This window comes from Aphelocoma coerulescens, unplaced genomic scaffold, assembly GCF_041296385.1.
Source record: "Aphelocoma coerulescens isolate FSJ_1873_10779 unplaced genomic scaffold, UR_Acoe_1.0 HiC_scaffold_244, whole genome shotgun sequence".
NCBI lineage: Eukaryota > Metazoa > Chordata > Aves > Passeriformes > Corvidae > Aphelocoma > Aphelocoma coerulescens.
The window spans coordinates 72,474-94,252 of NW_027183589.1; the positions used below are offsets into that span (position 1 = coordinate 72,474).

General features: G+C 55.3%; 2 protein-coding genes across 2 annotated transcripts; one reads left to right on the plus strand and one right to left on the minus strand.

Annotated features, from left to right (window-relative positions):
- Positions 1–1,134: 1,134 nt before the first annotated feature.
- Positions 1,135–12,963, minus strand: LOC138101347 (zinc finger protein 721-like). Its single transcript, XM_068999144.1, has 6 exons — positions 12,864–12,963; positions 10,398–12,450; positions 6,693–6,775; positions 5,661–5,735; positions 3,858–4,082; positions 1,135–3,015 (listed from the first exon to the last, which is right to left on the minus strand). Exons 1-6 carry the CDS (start codon positions 12,961–12,963, stop codon positions 1,226–1,228), a joined length of 4,326 nt encoding a protein of 1,441 aa, XP_068855245.1. The 3' UTR covers positions 1,135–1,225.
- A 2,237-nt stretch (positions 12,964–15,200) lies between these two features.
- LOC138101348 (zinc finger protein 665-like) lies at positions 15,201–19,320 on the plus strand. The gene is made up of 4 exons (XM_068999145.1): positions 15,201–15,273; positions 16,114–16,251; positions 16,472–16,546; positions 17,273–19,320. Exons 2-4 carry the CDS (start codon positions 16,218–16,220, stop codon positions 19,318–19,320), a joined length of 2,157 nt encoding a protein of 718 aa, XP_068855246.1. The 5' UTR covers positions 15,201–15,273; positions 16,114–16,217.
- The last annotated feature ends 2,459 nt before the right edge of the window (positions 19,321–21,779 follow it).

Sequence of the window (21,779 nt, forward strand, 5' to 3'; positions counted from 1 at the left end):
ACTGGGAGCACTGGGAGCACTGGGAGCACTGGGAATGGGAACCATGGAACGATGGGAACTCCTCCATGTCCCCAGTTAATTCCGCCCTAATTAATTAGAGATCATTAATTAGCCACCAGCCTTGAATGGGAACGAGCTGGGAACAAACCCAGTGACGGATCCTTGACCCCAAAGTGGGCCACTGGGAGCACTGGGAGCACTGGGAGCGCCGGGAGCACTGGGAATGGGAACCATGGAACGATGGGAACTCCTCCATGTCGCCAGTTAATTAATGAATGAATTCAGCTCTAATTAATTAGAGATCATTAATTAGCCGCCAGGCTTGAATGGGAACGAGTTGGGGACAAACCCAGTGATGGATCCTTGACCCCAAGGAGGGCACTGGGAGCACTGGGAGCACTGGGAGCACCGGGAATGCTGGGAAGGGGAACCATGGAATGATGGAAATTCCTCCACGTCCCCAGCTAATTAACGAATGAATTTAGCTCTAATTAATTAGAGATCATTAATCAGCCACAGGAACAAGTTGGGGACAAACCCAGTGATGGATCCTTGACCCCAAAGTGGGCCACTGGGAGCACTGGGAGCACTGGGAGCACTGGGAATGGGAACCATGGAACGATGGGAACTCCTCCATGTCCCCAGTTAATTCCGCCCTAATTAATTAGAGATCATTAATTAGCCACCAGCCTTGAATGGGAACGAGCTGGGAACAAACCCAGTGACGGATCCTTGACCCCAAAGTGGGCCACTGGGAGCACTGGGAGCACTGGGAGCGCCGGGAGCACTGGGAATGGGAACCATGGAACGATGGGAACTCCTCCATGTCGCCAGTTAATTAATGAATGAATTCAGCTCTAATTAATTAGAGATCATTAATTAGCCGCCAGGCTTGAATGGGAACGAGTTGGGGACAAACCCAGTGATGGATCCTTGACCCCAAGGAGGGCACTGGGAGCACTGGGAGCACTGGGAGCACCGGGAATGCTGGGAAGGGGAACCATGGAATGATGGAAATTCCTCCACGTCCCCAGCTAATTAACGAATGAATTCAGCTCTAATTAATTAGAGATCATTAATTAGCCACCAGCCTTGAATGGGAACGAGCTGGGAACAAACCCAGTGACGGATCCTTGACCCCAAAGTGGGCCACTGGGAGCACTGGGAGCACTGGGAGCACTGGGAGCACCGGGAGCACCGGGAGCACCAGTAACACCAACACCCCTCAATTGATCAACGACGCCGCCTCCGCCGACCCCGCCGGAAACCCCGGGAACGCCCGGCCCGGGAACGCCAAAGCCCAAGGCAACTCCAACGGCGCCGGCACCACGGGCGAAGCCGGGAACGCCGGGAACGCGGCGCCCGCCCCTCCCGCGGCGAAACCTCCGGCCGGCCCCGGCAGCGGCGCCGCGGCCCGAGAGGCGCCGGCGGCTTTGGCGTCGCCGCCCTTGTCCCCGGCGTGGGTGCGCTGGTGGCGGTTGAGGTGGGAGCTGCGGCTGAAGCACTTGCCGCACTCGGGGCACTTGTAGGGCTTCTCGCCGGTGTGGACGCGCTGGTGGATGGTGAGCTCGGAGCGCTGGATGAAGCTCTTGCCGCACTCGGAGCACTGGAAGGGTTTCTCGCCCAGGTGGGTGCGCTGGTGGGTCAGGAGGTTGGAGGAGACGCTGAAGCACTTGCCGCACTCGCCGCAGCGGTACGGCTTCTCGCCGGTGTGCATGCGGCGGTGGATGGTGAGGTCGGATTTTTGGATGAAGCCCTTGCCGCACTCGGGGCATTTGTAGGGTTTCTCGCCCGTGTGGATGCGCCGGTGTTTCACCAGCGCCGAGCGCTGCCCGAAGCTCTTCCCGCATTCCTGGCACTTGTACGGCTTCTCCGGCACCGCCGCCGCCGCCGCTTCCGATTCCCGCCCGCAATCCTGGCACAACCCGCGGCTTTTCCCGCAATCCAGGCATTTCGGCGCCGACGTCCCACCGGCACCGCCGCCGCCGCCGCCGCCGCCGCCGCCGCCGTGGGCGCGTTGGTGCTTCAGCAACGCCGCGCCCTGCCCGAAGCACCGCCCGCACTGCCCGCACTGGAACAGGCGGCCGTGCCGGTGAGCGGCCAAAAATCCGGCCAGGTGCTCCGGACAGCGGTAGCTCGCCCGTTCGGCCGCGTGGATTTTCCGGTGCCGGTCCAGGTGGGAGCTGACGCTGAAGCTTTTGCCGCACTCGCCGCAGCTGTAGGGCCGCTCGCCGGTGTGGACGCGCTGGTGCCGCTCCAGGTCGGAGCGCTGGATGAAGCCCTTGCCGCAGTCGCCGCAGGCGAACGGCCGCTCGCCCGTGTGGATGCGCCGGTGCTGGGTGAGGTTGGAGCCGCGGCTGAAGCTCTTGCCGCAGTCGCCGCAGCGGTGCGGCCGCTCGCCCGTGTGCGTCTTGCGGTGCTTGGCCAGCGCCGAGCGCTGCCCGAAGCTCTTCCCGCAATCCGGGCACCGATGCGGCGCCGCCGGTTCCGCCGCGGTCGCCGCCGGCCTCGCCCTGGCGCGGGGTTGAGCGGGCGGCCCCGGTCCCCCGGCGTGGGTGCGGCGGTGCCGGTCCAGGTGGGAGCTGACGCTGAAGCGCTTGCCGCAGTCGCCGCAGGGGTACGGCCGCTCGCCGGTGTGGACGCGCCGGTGCCGCTCCAGGTCGGAGCGCTGGATGAAGCCCTTGCCGCAGTCGCCGCAGCGGTGCGGCCGCTCGCCCGTGTGGATGCGCCGGTGCTGGGCCAGGTTGGAGCCGCGGCTGAAGCCTTTGCCGCAGTCGCCGCAGCGGTGCGGCTTCTCGGCCGCGGCGCCGCGTTCCGGCTGCCGGCAGCGCCGGCCGCACTCGGAGCAGCGCCGGGGTTTGGCCGGGCTCTTGCCGCACTCCGAGCAGCTTCCCGCGGTTTTCCGGCTTTTTGCCGGTGCCGCCGGGGTGGGGTCGCTTTGGGGTTGAGGTGCTGGAGGGTCTTGGGTGTCCTGAGGGGCCGGATCGTCCTCGGGGCCGCTGCCGGTGCCGGCGGCTGCGTTGGGAAGGGAGAACCTGAATCGTATCCCGGGCAAGGTCTTCCAGGATTCCGCGGTTTGGGTTGACCTTGGCCATGGTCTTGTTGGCCTCCCAGAAAATCTCATCTCATCCCCAAAAAATCCCATCCCGCCCCCAAAATCCCATCCCAAAAAATCCCAGCACACTCCAAAAAATCCCATCCCATCCAAAAAAATCCCATCCCATCCCATCCCAAAAAATCCGACCCCACCCCAAAAATCCCATCCCATCCCAAAAAATCCCATCCCATCCCAAAAATCCCATCCTGCCCCAAAAAATCCTATCCCATCCCAAAAATCCCATCCCACCCCAAAAATCCCATCCCAAAAAATCCCACCCCAAAAAATCCCATCCCATCCCAAAAAATCCCATCCCATCCCAAAAAATCCCATCCCATCCCAAAATCCCACCCCCAAAATCCCAAAAAATCCCCAAAAAATCCCCTAAATCCCATTCCAAAAATCCCCAAAAATCCCCAAAAATCCCAAAAAAATCCCCAAAAAATCCATTCCAAAAATCCCAAAAAATCCATTCCAAAAATCCAAAAAAATCCCCAAAAAATCCCAAAAAATCCCCAAAAATCCCCAAAAATCCCCCAAAACCCCACCCCAACTTTCCCACAGAACCCCCCCGAACAGAGCCCACCCAAAAAAAAAAAAAAACCAGGAAAACCTTCCCGGACTCCCTTTTTCCCCCCAAATTTTTGGTTTTTCCCCCAAAATTTTTGGTTTTTTCCCCCCAAAATTTTTGGTTTTTCCCCCCAAAATTTTTGGTTTTTTTCCCCCCAAAATTTTTGGGTTTTTTTCCCCCGAAATTCACCTCCGTCCTTGGCCGTTCTCCTCCGGTGCCGGCGTTTCCCGCCCTGCCCTTGTTCCCGGACCAATTCCCGGAGCATTTTTTCCACCTGGCTCCTCCCGGCCGTCTGCAGGATCAGCCCCAGCTGCCGCCGCAGCTCGGGATCCGCCCCTCCCCCATCGCCCGCCGCCCCCGCCGGGGGTCCCGGGGGGGGCTGGGCTGGGCTTTGATCCCCCTCGGCTTCCACGGCTGGGAAAAAAAAAAAAAAGGGGGGAAAAAAATGCTGGGATTCCGAAAAAAAAAAATCCGGAGGGGGTTTGGGAAGAGTTCGGGGAGAATTCGCGGAAAATCTGGAGGGGTTTGGGAGAATTCGGGGAGAATTCCCAAAAATCCAAAGGGGTTTGGTTGAGTTTGGGGAGAATTCCCGGAAATTTGAAGGGGTTTGGGAGAATTTAGGGAGAATTCCCGAAAATCTGAAGGGGTTTGGTTGAGTTTGGGGAGAATTCCCGAAAATCCAAAGGGATTTGGGAGAATCTGGGGAGAATTCCTGGAAATTTGAAGGGATTTGGAAGAGTTTGGGGAGAATTCCTGGAAATTTGAAGGGGTTTGGTTGAGTTTGGGGAGATTTCCCGAAAATCCGAAGGGGTTTGGTTGAGTTTGGGGAGAATTCCCGGAAATTTGAAGGGGTTTGGGAGAATGTAGGGAGAATTCCCGAAAATCTGAAGGGGTTTGGTTGAGTTTGGGGAGATTTCCTGAAAATCCAAAGGGGTTTGGGAAGAGTTTGGGGAGATTTCCCAGAAATCCGAAGGGGTTTGGTTGAGTTTGGGGAGAATTCCCGGAAATTTGAAGGGATTTGGGAGAATTTGGGGAGAATTCCCGAAAATCTGAAGGGGTTTGGTTGAGTTTGGGGAGAATTCCCGAAAATCCAAAGGGATTTGGGAGAATCTGGGGAGAATTCCTGGAAATTTGAAGGGATTTGGAAGAGTTTGGGGAGAATTCCTGGAAATTTGAAGGGGTTTGGTTGAGTTTGGGGAGATTTCCCGAAAATCCGAAGGGATTTGGTTGAGTTTGGGGAGAATTCCCAAAAATCTGGAGGGATTTGGGAGAGTTTAGGAAGAATTCCCAAAAATCTGAAGGGGTTTGGTTGAGTTTGGGAAGAATTCCCAAAAATCTGAAAGGATTTGTTTGAGTTTGGGGAGAATTCCTGGAAATTTGAAGGGATTTGGTCGAATTTAGGGAGAATTCCCAAAAATCCCAAAGGATTTGGTTGAATTTAGGGAGAATTCCCAAAAATCCCAAGGGATTTGGGAGAGTTTGGGGAGATTTCCCAAAAATCTGAAGGGATTTGGTCAAATTTGGGGAGAATTCCCAAAAATCCAAAGGGGTTTGGTCGAATTTAGGGAGAATTCCCAAAAATCTGAAGGGATTTGGTCGAATTCAGGGAGAATTCCCAAAAATCCAAAGGAATTCGGGTCAGTTTTGGGGGAGAGATTCCCAAAAACCCCCAGGGATTCCCTCCAACTTGGAAATTCCCCAAACCTCCCGAAATTCCCCCAATTTTGCAGCCGCTCCCCAAAAAAAACCTTCAGGAATTCCCCCGAATTTCCGAGCCCCCAAAATCCCAAATTTTGGGCCGATCCCCAAAATCCGAGAACCTCCGGAATTTCTCGGATCCCCGCCATCCCCAAATTCCCACGTTCCCGCCCCCAAATCCCAGGAAATCGCCCCGAAATTGCCCAAAACCTCACGGAATTCCCGGGTTTTTTTTACGAATTAACCAAAATCCACGGAATTCCCCCCAAATTTGGGGGATTTTTCCCGACTCACCCGACCCCAGCCCCCGTCTCCGGTGGGATTCGGCGAAGGCGGTGATCCGGGGCCAACTGATGGCGATTTCCTCGGCTGCCGGGGGGAAAAAAAATGGGAATTTTGGGAATTTTGGGAATTTTGGGAATTTTGGGAATTTTGGGAATTTCGGGAATTTCTGCACCCCCCTTTTTCCCTGCCCGGCTCCGTTTTGGGCTGAAATCCCTGAGTTTTGGGCAAATTTCGTTGATTTTTAGGGGGAAAAAAATCCCCAAATTCCCCCCCCCCCCAAAATCCCAAAATTCCCCCCCCCCCCCCCCCCAAATCCCCAAATTCCCCCAAATTCTGTCCTGGGAATTCCCCAAAAAAATCCCCAAAAATCCCCAGATTTGTGTCTTGAGGAACTCCCAAAAAATCCCCCCAAAAATCCTCAAAAAAACCCCAAGAAAATTCCCAAAAAAACCCCAAAAATTCCCAAAAATCCCCAAAAAAATCCCCAAAAAATCCCCAAATTCCACCCTCGAGGAACTCCCAAAATTCCCCCTTCTCTCCCCAAAAGTCCACTTTGGGATCTCCCCCAAAAATTCCCAAATTCCCTGGGAACCCCCAAAGAAATCCCTAAAAAATCCCAAAAAATCCCAAAAAATCCAAAAAAATCCCCCAAAAATCCCCAAATTCCACCCTCGAGGAACTCCCAAAATTCCCCCTTCTCTCCCCATAATTCCACCTTGGGATCTCCCCCAAAAATTCCCAAAATTCCCTCAAATTCTGTCCTGGAAATTCCCAAAAAATCCCAGAATTCCCCCCCAAAAATTCCCCAAATTCTGCCCTGGGAACCTCCAAAAAAATCCCCCAAAAATCCCCAAAAATTCCCCAAAAAATCCCCCAAAAATCCCCAAAAAATCCCCCAAAAATATCCCCAAAAACCCCCAAAAAATCCCCAAATTCCACCCTCGAGGAACTCCCAAAATTCCCCCTTCTCTCCCCAAAATTCCGCTTTGGGATCTCCCCCAAAAATTCCCAAATTTCCCCCAAATTCCGGCTCCCCCTTACCCAGGGAAATGACGTTCTCGTAGTTCTCCTGCATCCTCGGCCCCAAATTTGGGGGAATTTGCCCCAAAATCCCAAATCCGAGCCTGCAACGAGACCCCCCCACCCCAAAATTCCCGGTGGGATCCCAAAATCCCCCAGTTTGGGGCTTTTCCTGCAATTTTTGGGGTCTTTTCCTCAGTTTTTGGGGATGATTTGGGGGGAATTTTGGGATAATTTTGGGATGATTTGAGGGGAATTTTGGGATAATTTTGGGGTGGATTTGGGAGGAATTTTGGGGAAGATTGGGGGGATTTGGGGATCATTCGAGGAGGAATTTTGGGATAATTTTGGGGAATATTTGGGGTCATTTTGGGATAATTTTGGGGCATATTTGGGGTAATTTTGGGGGATTTTTGGGAGGAATTTTTGGGATCATTCCAGGAGGAGTTTTGGGGTAATTTTGGGATGATCTGGGGGGGGGAGGGGGGGGATTTTGGAATTATTTTGGGGTGGATTTGGGAGGAATTTTGGGGTAATTTTGGGTTAATTTTGGGATGATTTGGGGGGATTTTGGGATGATCTGGGGGGGGGAATTTGGGGTAATTTTGGGGTGATTTGTGGAGCAATTTTGGGGTAATTTTGGGATAATTTTGGGAGGAATTTTGGGATAATTTTGGGAGGAATTTTGGGGAAGATTCGGGGGGACTTTGGGGAATATTTGGGGGGATTTTGGAGAATATTTGGGGGGAATTTTGGGATGATCTGGGGGGGGATTATGGGGTAATTTGAGGAGCAATTTTGGGGTAATTTTGGGATGATTTGGGATGAATTTTGGGATGATTTGGGGGGGATTTTGGGGTAATTTTGGGAGGGTTTTTGGGGGTAATTTGAGGAGGAATTTGGGGGTAATTTTGGGATGATCTGGGGGGGGGGGGTTTTGGGGTAATTTTGGGATGGATTTGGGAGGAATTTTGGGGTAATTTTGGGAGGAATTTTGGGGTGGATTTGGGAGGAATTTTGGGGTAATTTTGGGATGATGTGGGATGAATTTTGGGATGATCTGGGGGGGGCGATTTTGGGGAATATTTGGGAGGAATTCTGGGGTGGGTTTGGGAGGAATTTTGGGATCGATTTGGGAGGAATTTTGGGATGGTTCAAGGGGGAATCTCGAGGGAATTTCGGGATGATCTGGGAGGAATTTTGGGATGATTTGGGGAGGAATTTTGGGATGATTTGAGAAGGAACTTTGGGCTAATTCCGGGATGATCTGGGAAGAATTTTGGGATGATCTGGGGGGGGGGGATTTGGGGGAATATTTGGGAGGAATTTTGGGGTAATTTCGGGATGATCTGGGGGGGGGGGGAATTTTGGAGCGGCTTTAGGGGGAATTCTGGGATGATTTGGGGAGGAATTTTGGGATAATCTTGGGATGATTTGGGGGGGGGGGAGGGGGGGATTTGGGGGCACCCTGCGTTACCTGCTGGGGGGAGGGGAGGGGGGGAGGGGGTTCAGCGCGGGGTCCCCCCCCCCCGCTTTTGGGGTCTCCCCGCGCCGCTCCCGATCCCGATCCCGATCCCGATCCCGCTCCCGATCCCGCTGGAGGCGGCTCCCGGCGTGACCCGGATACAGTGGAGCCGCCACCGCCTCCTCCTCCTCCTCCTCCTCCTCCTCCTCCTCCTCCCTCCCCCCTTTCCCTCCCTCCTCCTCCTCCTCCTCCTCCTCCCTCTCCTCCCCTTCCTCTTCCTCCCTTATTCCTCCTCCTCCTCCCCCCTCATTTCTCCTCCTCCCCTTTTCCCTCTTCTTCCTCCTCCTCCTCCTCCTCCTCCTCCTCCTCCTCCCCCCCCTTTTCCTGGATCGGGGGAGTTTTGGAGGGGGGAGGACCAAAAACGGGGGGGGGGGGGGGAGCTCCAAGGAATTCCCGAAGAATTGTGCCAAGGAATTGCCCAAGGATTTGCCCCCAAAACTCCCCAAAGTGCCCCCAAAAAATTCCCAAGGTAATGCCCCAAAAATGGCCAAAATATTCCCAAGGAAATGCCCCCAAAATAACCAAGGAAATGCCCAAGGATTTGTCCCCCAGAATTCCCAAAAAATTCCCAAGGAAATGCCACAAAAAATTCCCAAGGAAATGCCCCAAAAATTCCCAAGGAATTGCCCAAGGATTTGCCCCAAAATTCCCAAGGAAATGCCCCAAAAAATTCCCAAGGAATTGCCCAAGGATTTGCCCCAAAATTCCCCAAAATGCCCCAAAAAATGCCCAAGGATTTGCCCCAAAATATTCCCAAGGAAATACCAAAAACATTCCCAAGGAATTGCCCAAAAAATCCCCAAAGTGCCCAAAAAATTCCCAAGGAAATGCCCAAAAAATTCCCCCAAATGCCCCCAAAATTCCCAAGGAATTGCCCAAGGATTTGCCCCAAAATTCAAAAAAAATTCCCAAAAAATTCCCAAGAAAATGCCCCAAAAATTCCCAAGGAATTGCCCAAGGAAATGCCCCAAAATTCCCCAAAAAATCCCCAAAAATTCCCAAGGAATTGCCCAAGGAAATGCCCCAAGAAATCCCAAGGAAATGCCCAAAAAATTCCCAAGGAATTGCCCAAGGATTTGCCCCAAAATTCCCCCAAAAAATCCCCCAAAAAATCCCCCAAAAATCCCCCCAAAATTCCCAAGGAAATGCCCCAAAAATTCCCAAGGAAATGCCCAAGGAAATGCCCCAAAATTCCCCCAAAAATTCCCAAAAAATTCCCAAGGAAATGCCCCAAAATTCCCCCAAAAAATCCCACAAAAAATCCCCCAAAAATCCCCAAAAAATTCCCAAGGAAATGCCCCAAAAATTCCCAAGGAAATGCCCAAGGAAATGCCCCAAAATTCCCCCAAAAATTCCCAAAAAATTCCCAAGGAAATGCCCCAAAAATTCCCAAGGAATTGCCCAAGGAAATGCCCCAAAATTCCCCAAAAAAATCCCACAAAAAATCCCCCAAAAATCCCCAAAAAATTCCCAAAGAAATGCCACAAAAAATTCCCACGGAATTGCCCAAAAAATCCCCCAAACTCCCCCAAAAAAATTCCCGAGAGCCACCCGAGGAATTCCCACCCCAATTTTCCCAGGGATTCTTCCCAGAACTCCCGGATTTTTCCCCCATTTCGGGAAGGGCTCCAAGGAAATTTCGGGAATTTCTCGCTAAATCTATTTTTTATTCACAATACAAACGACAGCTCCCGCTCGCCTCGGGAAGAGAATTCCAAACAAAAAAAATCCCAAAAACCACCGGGAAAAACCCCGGAATTCCCGCCTGGCTCCCACCCCCCATCCCGGAAAAAAAAAAATAACCAAAAAACCCCATCCCGGCCGATCCGAGAGGATTTTTGGGATGAAATCCTCCTTTTTTCCCAGTTTTTCTTCCCGCTTCCGGCTGCTGAATAAATACAATAAATTAAGGAACCGCCCGGAATTCCGGCTTTTCCGACCGCCAAACCTCCGGATCCGGGGTCTTTTTCCCTCCGGAAAACTCCACGACAGAAAACCTGGGATGATCCAAAGGTGAAACCACCCAAAATTCCGGGATTTTCTCCAGCACGGGGCGGGATTTTTCCGGGAAAAACCGCCCGGAATTCCATCTTTTTCCCATATCTACCCTACTTTTCCTACTCTACCCTACCCAAAACGACATCCGGGATGCCGGGAACGCTTTTCGTGGAAGAATTCCCAATTTTTTTTTTACTTTTCACCCTTCCGGCATTTCCTCCTCTCCGTGACTCCGGAGGTGCCTCCGGAGATGGGATCCCATCCCGAAATTCCGCCCGCAGCGCGGGCACGGGAACGTCTTCTCCTTGGCCAACGCCGATGGATCCGAGGATTTCCCACTTTTTTGGGATTCCTCCTCATGGATCTGTTGGTGTTTGGCCAACGCCGATGGATCCGAGGAGGATTTCCCACTTTTTTGGGATTCCTCCTCATGGATCCGTTGATGTTTGGCCAACGCCAACGGATCCGAGGATTTCCCACTTTTTTGGGATTCCTCCTCATGGATCCCTTGGTGTTTAGCCAACGCCGACGGATCCGAGGAGGATTTCCCGATTTTTTGGGATTCCTCCTCATGGATCCGTTGATGTTTGGCCAACACCGACAGATCCGAGGATTTCCCAGTTTTTTGGGATTCCTCCTCATGGATCTGTTGGTGTTTGGCCAACGCCGACGGATCCGAGGATTTCCCGATTTTTTGGGATTCCTCCTCATGGATCCGTTGATGTTTGGCCAACACCGACGGATCCGAGGATTTCCCAGTTTTTTGGGATTCCTCCTCATGGATCCGTTGGTGTTTGGCCAACGCCGATGGATCCGAGGATTTCCCGATTTTTTGGGATTCCTCCTCATGGATCCGTTGGTGTTTGGCCAACGCCAACGGATCCGAGGATTTCCCACTTTTTTGGGATTCCTCCTCATGGATCCCTTGATGTTTGGCCAACAGATTTCCAAAGGATTTCCCGCCTTTTTGGGACTCCTCGTGGATCCGTTGATGCTTGGCCAACGCCGAGGGGTCTCCAAAGGATTTCCCGCACTCGCCGCAGCTTTTCCGGGATCCGGCTCCGTGCGCCCGCTGGTGCTTCTGGAAGTGCAGCGTGGAGTTGAAGCTCTTGCCGCACTCGGCGCAGACGTGCGGCTGCCCCCCGGCGTGCGTCCGCTGGTGCCGGTAAAGGTGGGAAGTTCTCCCGAAGCTCTTCCCGCATTCCGGACACTCGTAGGGCCTCTCGCCGGTGTGAATCCGTTGGTGCCTCTCCCAGTGGGAACTCCAGGAGAAGCTCTTCCCGCAATCCCCGCACCGGTACGGCTTCTCCGAGGCTCCGCCGTGGAAGCTCCGCCGGTGCCGGGCGTACTGCGAGCGCGCTCCGAAGGCTTTGCCGCACTCCTCGCACCGGAAAGGGCCCTCCCCCAGGTGAATCCGTTGGTGTTTCACCAACGCCGGAGCGTCTCCGAAGCTTTTCCGGCACAGCGAGCACTTGTAGGGTCTCATCCCGGTGTGCGTCCGTTGGTGCCGCTCGAAATGCAGGATGCTGCCGAAACTCCGCCCGCAGTAGGTGCAGATGTACGAACGGCCGCCGGCGTGACCCCGCTGGTGCCGGTAAAGGTGGGAACTCCTGGAAAAGCTCTTCCCGCATTCCGGACACTCGTAGGGCTTCTCTCCGGTGTGAATCCGCTGGTGCCGCTCCCAGTGGGAGCTCCAGGAGAAGCTCTTCCCGCAGTCGCCGCACTGGAAGGGCAAACGCCCCGTGTGCAGCCGTTGGTGCGTGGCCAACTCCTTGTTCCTCCGGAAGCTCTTCCCGCATTCCCGGCATTCGTAGGGAAGCCCGCGGGGTTTCTCCGCCTCGCCGTCGGCGCCGCCGTGGCCGCGCTGGTGCCGGTAGAGGTTGGAGGAGACGTTGAAGCTCTTCCCGCAGTGGAAACACCGGAACGGCTTCTCCCCGGTGTGCGTCCGGCGGTGCTTGGAAAAATGGGAGCTGCAGCTGAAGCTCTTCCCGCATTCCGAGCACTCGTAGCTTTTCTGGAGCACGATGATGCTCTTGAAGTTGGAGAAAGGGCCGGATTTGGGGCTTTTCCCGCTTTTCCGGCTTTTTCCCGACGTCCCGGGGTCGATCTGTTGCACCACGGTCCAGCGTAAAGTTTCCCGCGCCGGGCTCGGCTCGGAAGGGCGGGAATGGGAGTCGGGGGTTGGGAAGAGGGAAGGGGGCTCCAGTTCCACGATTTCGGGATCGTCCGGAGCGGTCGGATTCGAGTCCGGGGTTCCTGGGATATCGGGGGAGGGGAAAAGGGGGGGGAAAAAAAAAAGGGGGCGGAATTCCATGCGGTTTTCCCGTTTTCTGTGGGATTTCGATGGGAACGGGGATCGATCCCGATTTTCCCCTCGATTCCCATGCCAAGGATGCCATTCCCGTCGAAATCCTGTGGGAACCGGGGGGGGGGGGGGGGGGAGGTTCTCCATCCCATCAATCCCACCGGGGATGGGAATGATCCCAATTTTCCCCTCGATCCCACAGGAATGGGAAATCCCACGGGAAACGGGATCCTTGGGATGGGAATCGAGGGGAAAATCGGGATCGATCCCATCCAGGGTGGGATTGATGGGATGGAGACCCCAACAGGGATCCCGGGGATTTTTCCCACCCCCAACTTTTCCTGAGGCCCCTTCCCAAACTTACCCTGGATCCCGGCGGGATCGTAGGGATCCTCCTCCCCCTCATCCCCAAAAATCACCGCCTGCTCCGGCTCCTCCTCCTCCTCCTCCCCCCACGGATCCATCGCCCGCTCCGGGATCCTGGAAAAAGCCCCCCCAGAAAAATTCCAGCCCCTCCCCAGAAATTCCAGCCCCTAAAATTCCAGCTCCTCCCCGCCCTCGCTCCACATTCCCGCTTTTCCCGGGAATTTAGGGATCCCTCCAAATCCCATTTTCCCAGGAATTTAGGGAAACCCCGCCCCCATTTTCCCAGGAATTTAGGGAACCCCCACACCCATTTTTCCCAGGAATTTAGGGACCCCTCCAATTCCCATTTTCCCAGGAATTAGGGAAACCCCGCCCCCATTTTTCCCAGGAATTTAGGGATCCCTCAAATCCCATTTTTCCCAGGAATTAGGGAACCCCCGATTCCCTTTTTCCCAGGAATTTTGGGATCCCCCCATTCCCATTTTTCCCAGGAATTCAGGGTCCCCCACCCCCATTTCTAAGGATCCTCCCATTCCCATTTTCCCAGGAATTTAGGGACCCCTCCAAATCCCATTTTCCCAGGAATTTAGAGACCCCTCAATTCCCATTTTCCCAGAAATTAGGGAACCCCCACCCCCATTTTTCCCAGGAATTCAGGGACCCCCACCCCCATTTTCCCAGGAATTAAAGAACCCCCAATTCCCATTTTCCCCAGGATTTAGGGATCCCCCCATTCCCATTTTTCCCAGGAATTCAGGGACCCCCACCCCCATTTCTAGGGATCCCCCCATTCCCATTTTCCCAGGAATTTAGGGACCCCTCCAAGTCCCATTTTCCCAGGAATTTAGGGACCCCTCCAAATCCCATTTTCCCAGGAATTTAGGGACCCCCCAATCCCATTTTTCCCAGGAATTCAGGGACCCCTCAAATCCCATTTTCCCCAGGAATTCAGGGACCCCCACCCCCATTTTCCCAGAAATTAAAGAACCCCCACCCCCATTTTCCCAGGAATCTAGGGACCCCCACCCCCATTTTCCCAGGAATTAAAGAACCCCCTATTCCCATTTTTCCCAGGATTTAGGGATCCCCCCATTCCCATTTTTCCCAGGAATTCAGGGACCCCCACCCCCATTTCTAGGGATCCCCCCATTCCCATTTTCCCAGGAATTCCAGGACCCCTCCAAATCCCATCTTCCCAGGAATTTAGGGACCCCTCAAATCCCATTTTCCCAGAAATTTAGGGACCCCCCCAATCCCATTTTCCCAGGAATTTAGGGACCCCCCAATCCCATTTTCCCAGGAATTTAGGGACCTCTCAAATCCCATTTTTCCCAGAAATTAGGGAACCCCCACCCCCATTTTCCCAGAAATTAAAGAACCCCCACCCCCATTTTTCCCAGGAATTCAGGGACCCCCACCCCCATTTTCCCAGGAATTAAAGAACCCCCTATTCCCATTTTTCCCAGGATTTGGGATCCCCCCATTCCCATTTTTCCCAGGAATTCAGGGACCCCCACCCCCATTTCTAGGGATCCCCCCATTCCCATTTTCCCAGGAATTTAGGGACCCCTCCAAGTCCCATTTTCCCAGGAATTTAGGGACCCCTCAAATCCCATTTTCCCAGGAATTAGGGGACCCCCACCCCCAATTTTCCCAGGAATTCCGGGACCCCTCAATTCCCATTTTCCCAGAAATTAGGGGACCCCCACCCCCATTTTCCCAGGAATTAAAGAACCCCCTATTCCCATTTTTCCCAGGATTTAGGGATCCCCCCATTCCCATTTTTCCCAGGAATTCAGGGACCCCCACCCCCATTTCTAGGGATCCCCCATTCCCATTTTTCCCAGGAATTCAGGGACCCCCCCCCCCCCATTTCCCAACCCCCCCCCCCACTTCCCATCCCCCTTTTCCATGGAATTCCCCGACCCCCACCCCCTCCCCGCCAATCCATGGGGACAAAGCCGGGCGGCGCCACCACCCCTCCCCCTCCCCATTCCCAAAAAAAAAAAAAAAAACCCGGAAAATTCCCCCTCACCTCCCCTCCCCTCCCCCCCCCCCCCCCATCCCCCACCCACCCTAAAACCGCTCCGGGATTTGAGGGTTTTTTTTCCCGGTTTTTTCCCGGTTTTTTTCCCCCTCTTTTCCCGGGGCTCCCGCTCGTGGCCGTGGGGTTCCCCCCCCCCTCCCCCTTCTTTTTCCTGTCCCCCCCCCCTTTTTTTTTTCCCGATATCCCGTTTTTTTTTTTTTTTCGCTCCAGCCCCTTCCTGTGTGTCCTGGGATCACGGAGCCGACGTGCAACATCCACCCATCCCCCCCCCCCCCACTTCATCCTCTCCCATTTTTCCGACCCCCCTTTTCCCAAATCCCAGCCCCCTTTTCCCGCTGTTCCGCCGCCTCTCCGCATCCAGGTAAAAAAAAAAAAAAAAAAAAAAAAAAAATTGGAATTAAATTCAAAATCCCGGGATTTTTTGGGGGGAGGAGAAGTGGGGGGGGGGGGGGGGGGAAATGGGAAAAATCCTCACGCGGCCGCGCCCCGAGGGTGTGGATGGAGATGGAACGGGGGGGGGGGGGGGTCGGTTATTCCCAGAAATCCCCCTTTGGATTTTAACCCTTGGAATTCCCGGGTTTCCTCCCCCCCTCCCCCCCGCCCCCCATTTCGGGATCCGGATGCGCTTTTCCTGCCCCCAAATTCCTTAAAATTGCCTCAAATTCCCTGAAATTCCCGGCCTTTTGATGCTTTTTATCCTCATTTTTCCCTCCGTCCTCGTAGCCCGGCCGAGACCCTCCTCCATTTTTCCCATTTTTCCCATTTTTCCCATTTTTTTCCCTTTCCCGGTTTTTTTTTCCCTTTCCCGGTTTTTTTCCCCCCCATTTGTTTCCACCGCGATTTTCCCGGGGTTTTTCCACCTTTCCCCCCCCCCCCCCTCTTTCCTCCCCTTTTTTCCCATTTTTTCCCCTTTTTTAATTTCCTTAAATTCCGGCGCCCCCCTCCCCCCTCCTCCATTTAAAATCCCCTTTTTTTTAACCCCTTCATTCCCTGGATTCCTCTTCCATGGAAGCCCCAAATCCTTCTTTAAACCCTTCCCAACCTTTGGAAAACTGGGATTAGGGTGGGAATTAAGGTGGGAATTTGAGGGGGGGGGTCCCTTCCCAAAATTCCTCCTCGCCCCCCCCGCTCCCCCAAATTCCCGAAAAACACCCAAACATGGAAAAACCCCCAAATTTAAGGATTTTTTTCCCCCCCCCAGGATCCCAAAATCGGACCCGGAGCTGCTGGAATTCCAGGGATTCGTGACCCTCCCGCCGAAAATTCCCCAAAAACTCCGGGAGAAGCTCGGAATTCCGGGACGAGATGCAGGAGAGCTACGAGAGCGTCATTTCCTTGGGTAAGAGCCCCGATTCCCTCGGATTTCCCCTTAATTCGGGATCGAATTCCCAGATTTTTTTGCGCCCGGAAGTCCGAACGAATTGGGCTGGATTTTAAAAATGGGAACGGAAACGCCCAAACCCGCCAAAATCTGGCGGATCCGACCCCGATTCCGGCAGCGTCTTCGCGGGGTTATCCCGGATTTCGGGGTCCGATCCGTGCGCGGTTGTTCCCGGCAGCCGAGGAGATCGCCATCAGCTGGCCACGGATCACCGCCTTTGCCGAATCGCACCGGAGACGGGGCCTGGGCAACGGTGAGTCAACGCTGGCCAACGGGGCTTGGCCAAGATGGGGTTGGGCTCTTCCAGTTGGCCAACGCGGCCAAGAGTGGGGTTGGGCTCTTCCAGTTGGCCAACGCGGCCAAGAGCGGGGTTGATCAACCCAACCAAGATGGGGTTGGACTCTTCCAGTTGGCCAACGCAGCCAAGAGTGGGGTTGGGCTCTTCCAGTTGGCCAACGCGGCCAAGACAGGGTTGGGCTCTTCCAGTTGGCCAAGGTGGCCAAGAGCAGGGTTGATCAACCCAACCAAGACGGGGTTGGGCTCTTCCAGTTGGCCAACATGGCCAAGAGGGCAGTTGGACTCTTCCAGTTGGCCAACGGGGCTTGGCCAAGACGGGGTTGGGCTTTTCCAGTTGGCCAACCCAACCAAGAGCGGGGTCGGGCTCTTCCAGTTGGCCAACGCAACCAAGAGTGGGGTCGGGCTCTTCCAGTTGGCCAACCCAACCAAGGCCCCCCCCCAAAATCCCCTCCAGGGACCCCCAAAACCCCCCCAAGACCCCCAAACACTCCCAGGACCCCCCCCAAACTTCCCAAAGACCTCCAAGACCCCCCAAACACCCCCCCAAAACCCCCCCGGGAGCCCCCAAAACCCCTCCAAGACCCCAAATTCCCCCGAAGACCCCCAAACCCTCCCAGGATCCCCAAAACTCCCTCCGAGACCCCCCAAAACCTCCCCAGGACCCCCCTTTTTTTCCCGGCAGACGCCGCCCCGGCCTCGCCGAGCGACAACGACGAGGAGGAGCCGCCCCCGGACCCTCTGGAAAAAGCAGAAATCCCGGGAACGCCGCCGGCCCCGAACCCCAAAACCCCCCCGAGCCCCGACGGCGCCAAATCCGGCAGCGCCGAGGCTCCGAAAGCGGAAAGCCAATCCCGAAAACCGCCGGGGAAACGCCAGGGGAAATCCGGACCCCGCGGCTTCAAGAAATTCCCGGCGCGGAGCTTCCGATGCCACGACTGCGGCAAAGCTTTGGCCTTCCCGAAACGGCGGCGCGGGACGGAACGAGCCCATAAATGCCCGGAATGCGGGAAGAGCTTCCGGCTGAGCTCCAGCCTGGTGACCCACCAGCGGCGGCATTCCGGGGAAAACCCCTACAAATGCCCGGATTGCGGGAAATCCTTCAGCGTGGGCTCGGCGTTCATCCAGCACCAGCGGATCCACGCCGGAGCGGCGCCGTGCCAGTGCGGGATTTGCGGCAAGAGCTTCCCGGGAAGTTCGGGGTTGGTGAAGCACCAGAAGCTTCACCTGGAGGAGAAACCCTACAAATGCGGGGATTGCGGGAAAGGTTTCAACTGGAATTCCCACTTGGAGCGGCACCGGCGGATCCACACCGGAGAGAAACCCTACGAGTGCCCGGAATGCGGGAAGAGCTTTTCCTGGAGTTCCCACCTGGACCGGCACCGCCGCACCCACGCCGCGGCCGAAGGCGCCGGGCGCTGCGCCGAGTGCGGGGCGGGATCGCCGGAGCCTCCGGAATGCGGCGAGTGCGGGAAGGACTTCCCGAGAAACTCCAAAAACCATCCCAAAACCCCCAAAGCCCGGCGGGAAGCGGCGGAAAAACCCCACAAGTGCGGGGAATGCGGGAAGAGTTTCGGCGTCGCGGCGGCGCTGGCGCAGCACCGGCGCGGCCACGCTCCCGGCAAACCCTACGAGTGCCGGGAATGCGGGAAGAGCTTTTCCTGGAGCTCCCACCTGGATCGGCACCGGCGCATCCACATGGGGGAGAAACCGTTCCGCTGCGGGAATTGCGGCAAGAGCTTCTCCCAAAGCTCCCACTTGGAGCGGCACCGGAAAATCCACGAGGAGCCGTGCCGGAAATGCGGCAAAAGCACCGGCAAGAAGAGCGGGAAGAGCTTCCAGAAACGGCGCCGGCTGCCGGGGGAGCCGTGCGGGGATTGCGGGATGAGCTTCCCGTGGGGTTGCCGGGAGCGGGAGCAGAAGTGCAGCGAGTGCGGGAAAAGTTTGGGATCGGCGGCGGCGGCGGCGGCGCCGAGCGGCGGCGGCGCCGTGAAGGATCAGGGCACGCAGACCGGCGAGAAGCCGTACGCCTGCCCGGAATGCGGCAAGAGCTTCGGGCAGAACTCGGCGTTGGCCAAGCACCGGCGCATGCACACGGGCGAGAAACCCTACAAATGCCCCGAGTGCGGCAAAAGCTTCGGCGTCCGCTCCAACCTCATCAAGCACCAACGGACGCACCTGGGCGAGAAACCCTACAAATGCCCCGAGTGCGGCAAGGGCTTCATCCAAAAATCCGACCTCACCAAGCACCGCCGCATGCACACCGGCGAGAAGCCGTACCGCTGCGGCGAGTGCGGCAAGTGCTTCAGCGTCTCCTCCAACCTCATCAAGCACCAGCGCATCCACCTGGGCGAGAAACCCTTCCAGTGCTCCGAGTGCGGCAAGAGCTTCATCCAGCGCTCCGAGCTCACCATCCACCAGCGCGTCCACACCGGCGAGAAGCCCTACAAGTGCCCCGAGTGCGGCAAGTGCTTCAGCCGCAGCTCCCACCTCAACCGCCACCAGCGCACCCACGCCGGGGACAAGGGCGGCGACGCCAAAGCCGCCGGCGCCTCTCGGGCCGCGGCGCCGCTGCCGGGGCCGGCCGGAGGTTTCGCCGCGGGAGGGGCGGGCGCCGCGTTCCCGGCGTTCCCGGCTTCGCCCGTGGTGCCGGCGCCGTTGGAGTTGCCTTGGGCTTTGGCATTCCCGGGCCGGGCGTTCCCGGGGTTTCCGGCGGGGTCGGTGGGTAATTAGTGGTGGTGTTAATTAGGGGGGGGGGGTGGGGGGGGAGGAGGGGGGGGGTTTATTTGTTGATTCATTGGGGAGATGGAGGAGTTCCAGTGTTTCAGGGTTCCGGCCAATTCCCAGCATTCCCAGTGCTCCCAGTGCTCCCAGTGCTCCCAGCGCTCCCAGTGCCCACCTTGGGGTCGAGGATCCATCATTGGGTTTGTCCCCAACTCGTTCCCGTGGCTGATTAATGATTTCTAATTAATTAGAGCTGAATTCATTCGTTAATTAGCTGGGGACGTGGAGGAGTTCCCATCGTTCCATGGTTCCCCTTCCCAGCATTCCCGGTGCTCCCAGTGCTCCCAGTGCTCCCAGTGCCCAACTGGGGTCAAGGATCCATCACTGGGTTTGTCCCCAGCTCGTTCCCATTCAATCCTGGTGGCTGATTAATGATCTCTAATTAATGAGGGCTGAATTCATTCGTTAATTAACTGGGGACATGGAGGAGTTCCCATCGTTCCATGGTTCCAGCATTCCCAGTGCTCCCAGTGCTCCCAGTGCTCCCAGTGCCCAACTGGGGTCAAGGATCCATCACTGGGTTTGTCCCCAACTCGTTCCCGTGGCTAATTAATGATCTCTAATTAATGAGGGCTGAATTCATTCGTTAATTAGCTGGGGACATGGAGGAGTTCCCATCATTCCATGGTTCCCATTCCCAGTGCTCCCAGTGCTCCCAGTGCTCCCAGTGCTCCCAGTGGCCCACTTTGGGGTCAAGGATCCATCACTGGGTTTGTCCCCAGCTTGTTCCCGTGGCTGATTAATGATCTCTAATTAATTAGGGCTGAATTAATTGGCGACACGGAGGAGTTCCCATCGTTCCACGCTCCCGGCCCCTTCCCAGCATTCCCAGCGCTCCCAGTGCTCCCAGTGCCCAACTGGGATCGGCCGACCCCAAGCCCCAACCTTGGGTTTGGCCCCACCTCGTTCCCGCTCCATTCCCACGGCTAATTAACGAGCTGGGATTAATTAGGGGGGCGATTCATTGGCCAATTCACGACGGGACGGGGAAATTCCCGCTCATCCCGCGCCTCCTCCCAGTGCTCCCAGTGCCCAACTGGGATTGCTCCGACCCCTCCCCCTCCCCCCCCCCAGCGCTGGAGCTTTTCCAGGAATTCCATGGAATCTTCGGGAATTTTTCGGGGCCGAATTTTCCGTTCGTGTTCGTGGTGAATTTTTTGGGATTTTCCTTCTTTTTTTTTTTTTGGTTTTCCCGGTATTTTGGGGTTTTTTGGGGGGGGGGGGAGGATTGGGGAGGGGGTGGGGGATGGGATGGGAAAAATCCGGATTTTTCCCGTTTTTTCCGAGGGGGAAAAGAGTTAAAAAAAAAAAAATGGGAATGAGGGGGGAGGGGGAGGGGAAAAAAAAAAAAAAAAAGGAGGAAAAAATAAATTCCAAAAAAAAGAAAAAAAAAAAAAAGGAAAAAAAAAAAGAAGGAATCCAAGGAAAACGGAGAAAAAACGGGAAAAATCCCGGGAAAAAATCCCGGGAATTAAGGCTGGAAAGGGATTTTGGTGGTTTCTCCCGGAAAAGAAGGAAAAGACTTTTGGAAAAATCGGGAAAGCGGCGGAATTGGGAAGATTTCGCCGGGAAATGGACGAAAAAAAAAAACCCCAAAAATCGAAGAATTCCGGAATTTTTCCGGGAAGGATCGGAAAAGCTGGAAAAACATCGGAATTGTGTGTGGGGGGGGAAATATGGAAAAATGTGGGAAAAATGATGGAAAACCGGGAAAGAGACGGGAAAAAGGGGGGGGAGGGGTTGGAAGATGGAAAAAATTTGGGGGGGGGGTCGAAAAAAGCGACCGGATCGGCCCCGAAATCCGGGAAAAAAGGGGCCAAATCCAAGAAATTCCCGGAATTCCCGGATTGGCCGTTGGGAGGTTCCGAATTTTCCGCTTTTCCCGGGGAAAATTCCCGGCTCCGAGCTGCGATTCCGCTGGAATTTCTCGGGATTCGCGGCCTTTTCCGGGAGGAGAAATAAAAATCGGAGCGTGGAGATTCCCAACTTTTCCCTGCCTCGAGTCTTTTTCCTTGGAAAAACCGCCGGGAATTCCGGCTTTTGGGGGGGGGGGGATTCCCAAATTTCGGGGGGGGGTTTCCCAGGGTTTGTGGTTTCCTGGGTTTTTGGGGGGTTTTCCGGGGTTTTGGGGGCTTTTCTTGGGATTTTTGGGGGCTTTTCTTGGGATTTTGGAGGCTTTTCCCGTTTTTTTTTCGGGTTTTTCCCAGTTTTTAGGGGAGTTTTCCCATTTTTTGGGTGGTTTTCCCAGGTTTTGGGAGGTTTTCCTGGTTTTTTTGGGCTTTTCCTGGGTTTTTTTGGGGCTTTTCCCAGTTTTTGGGAGGTTTTCCCATTTGTGGGAGGTTTTCCCAGTTTTTGGAAGGGTTTTCCCATTTTTGGGGTGATTTTCCCAGGTTTTGGGAGGTTTTCCT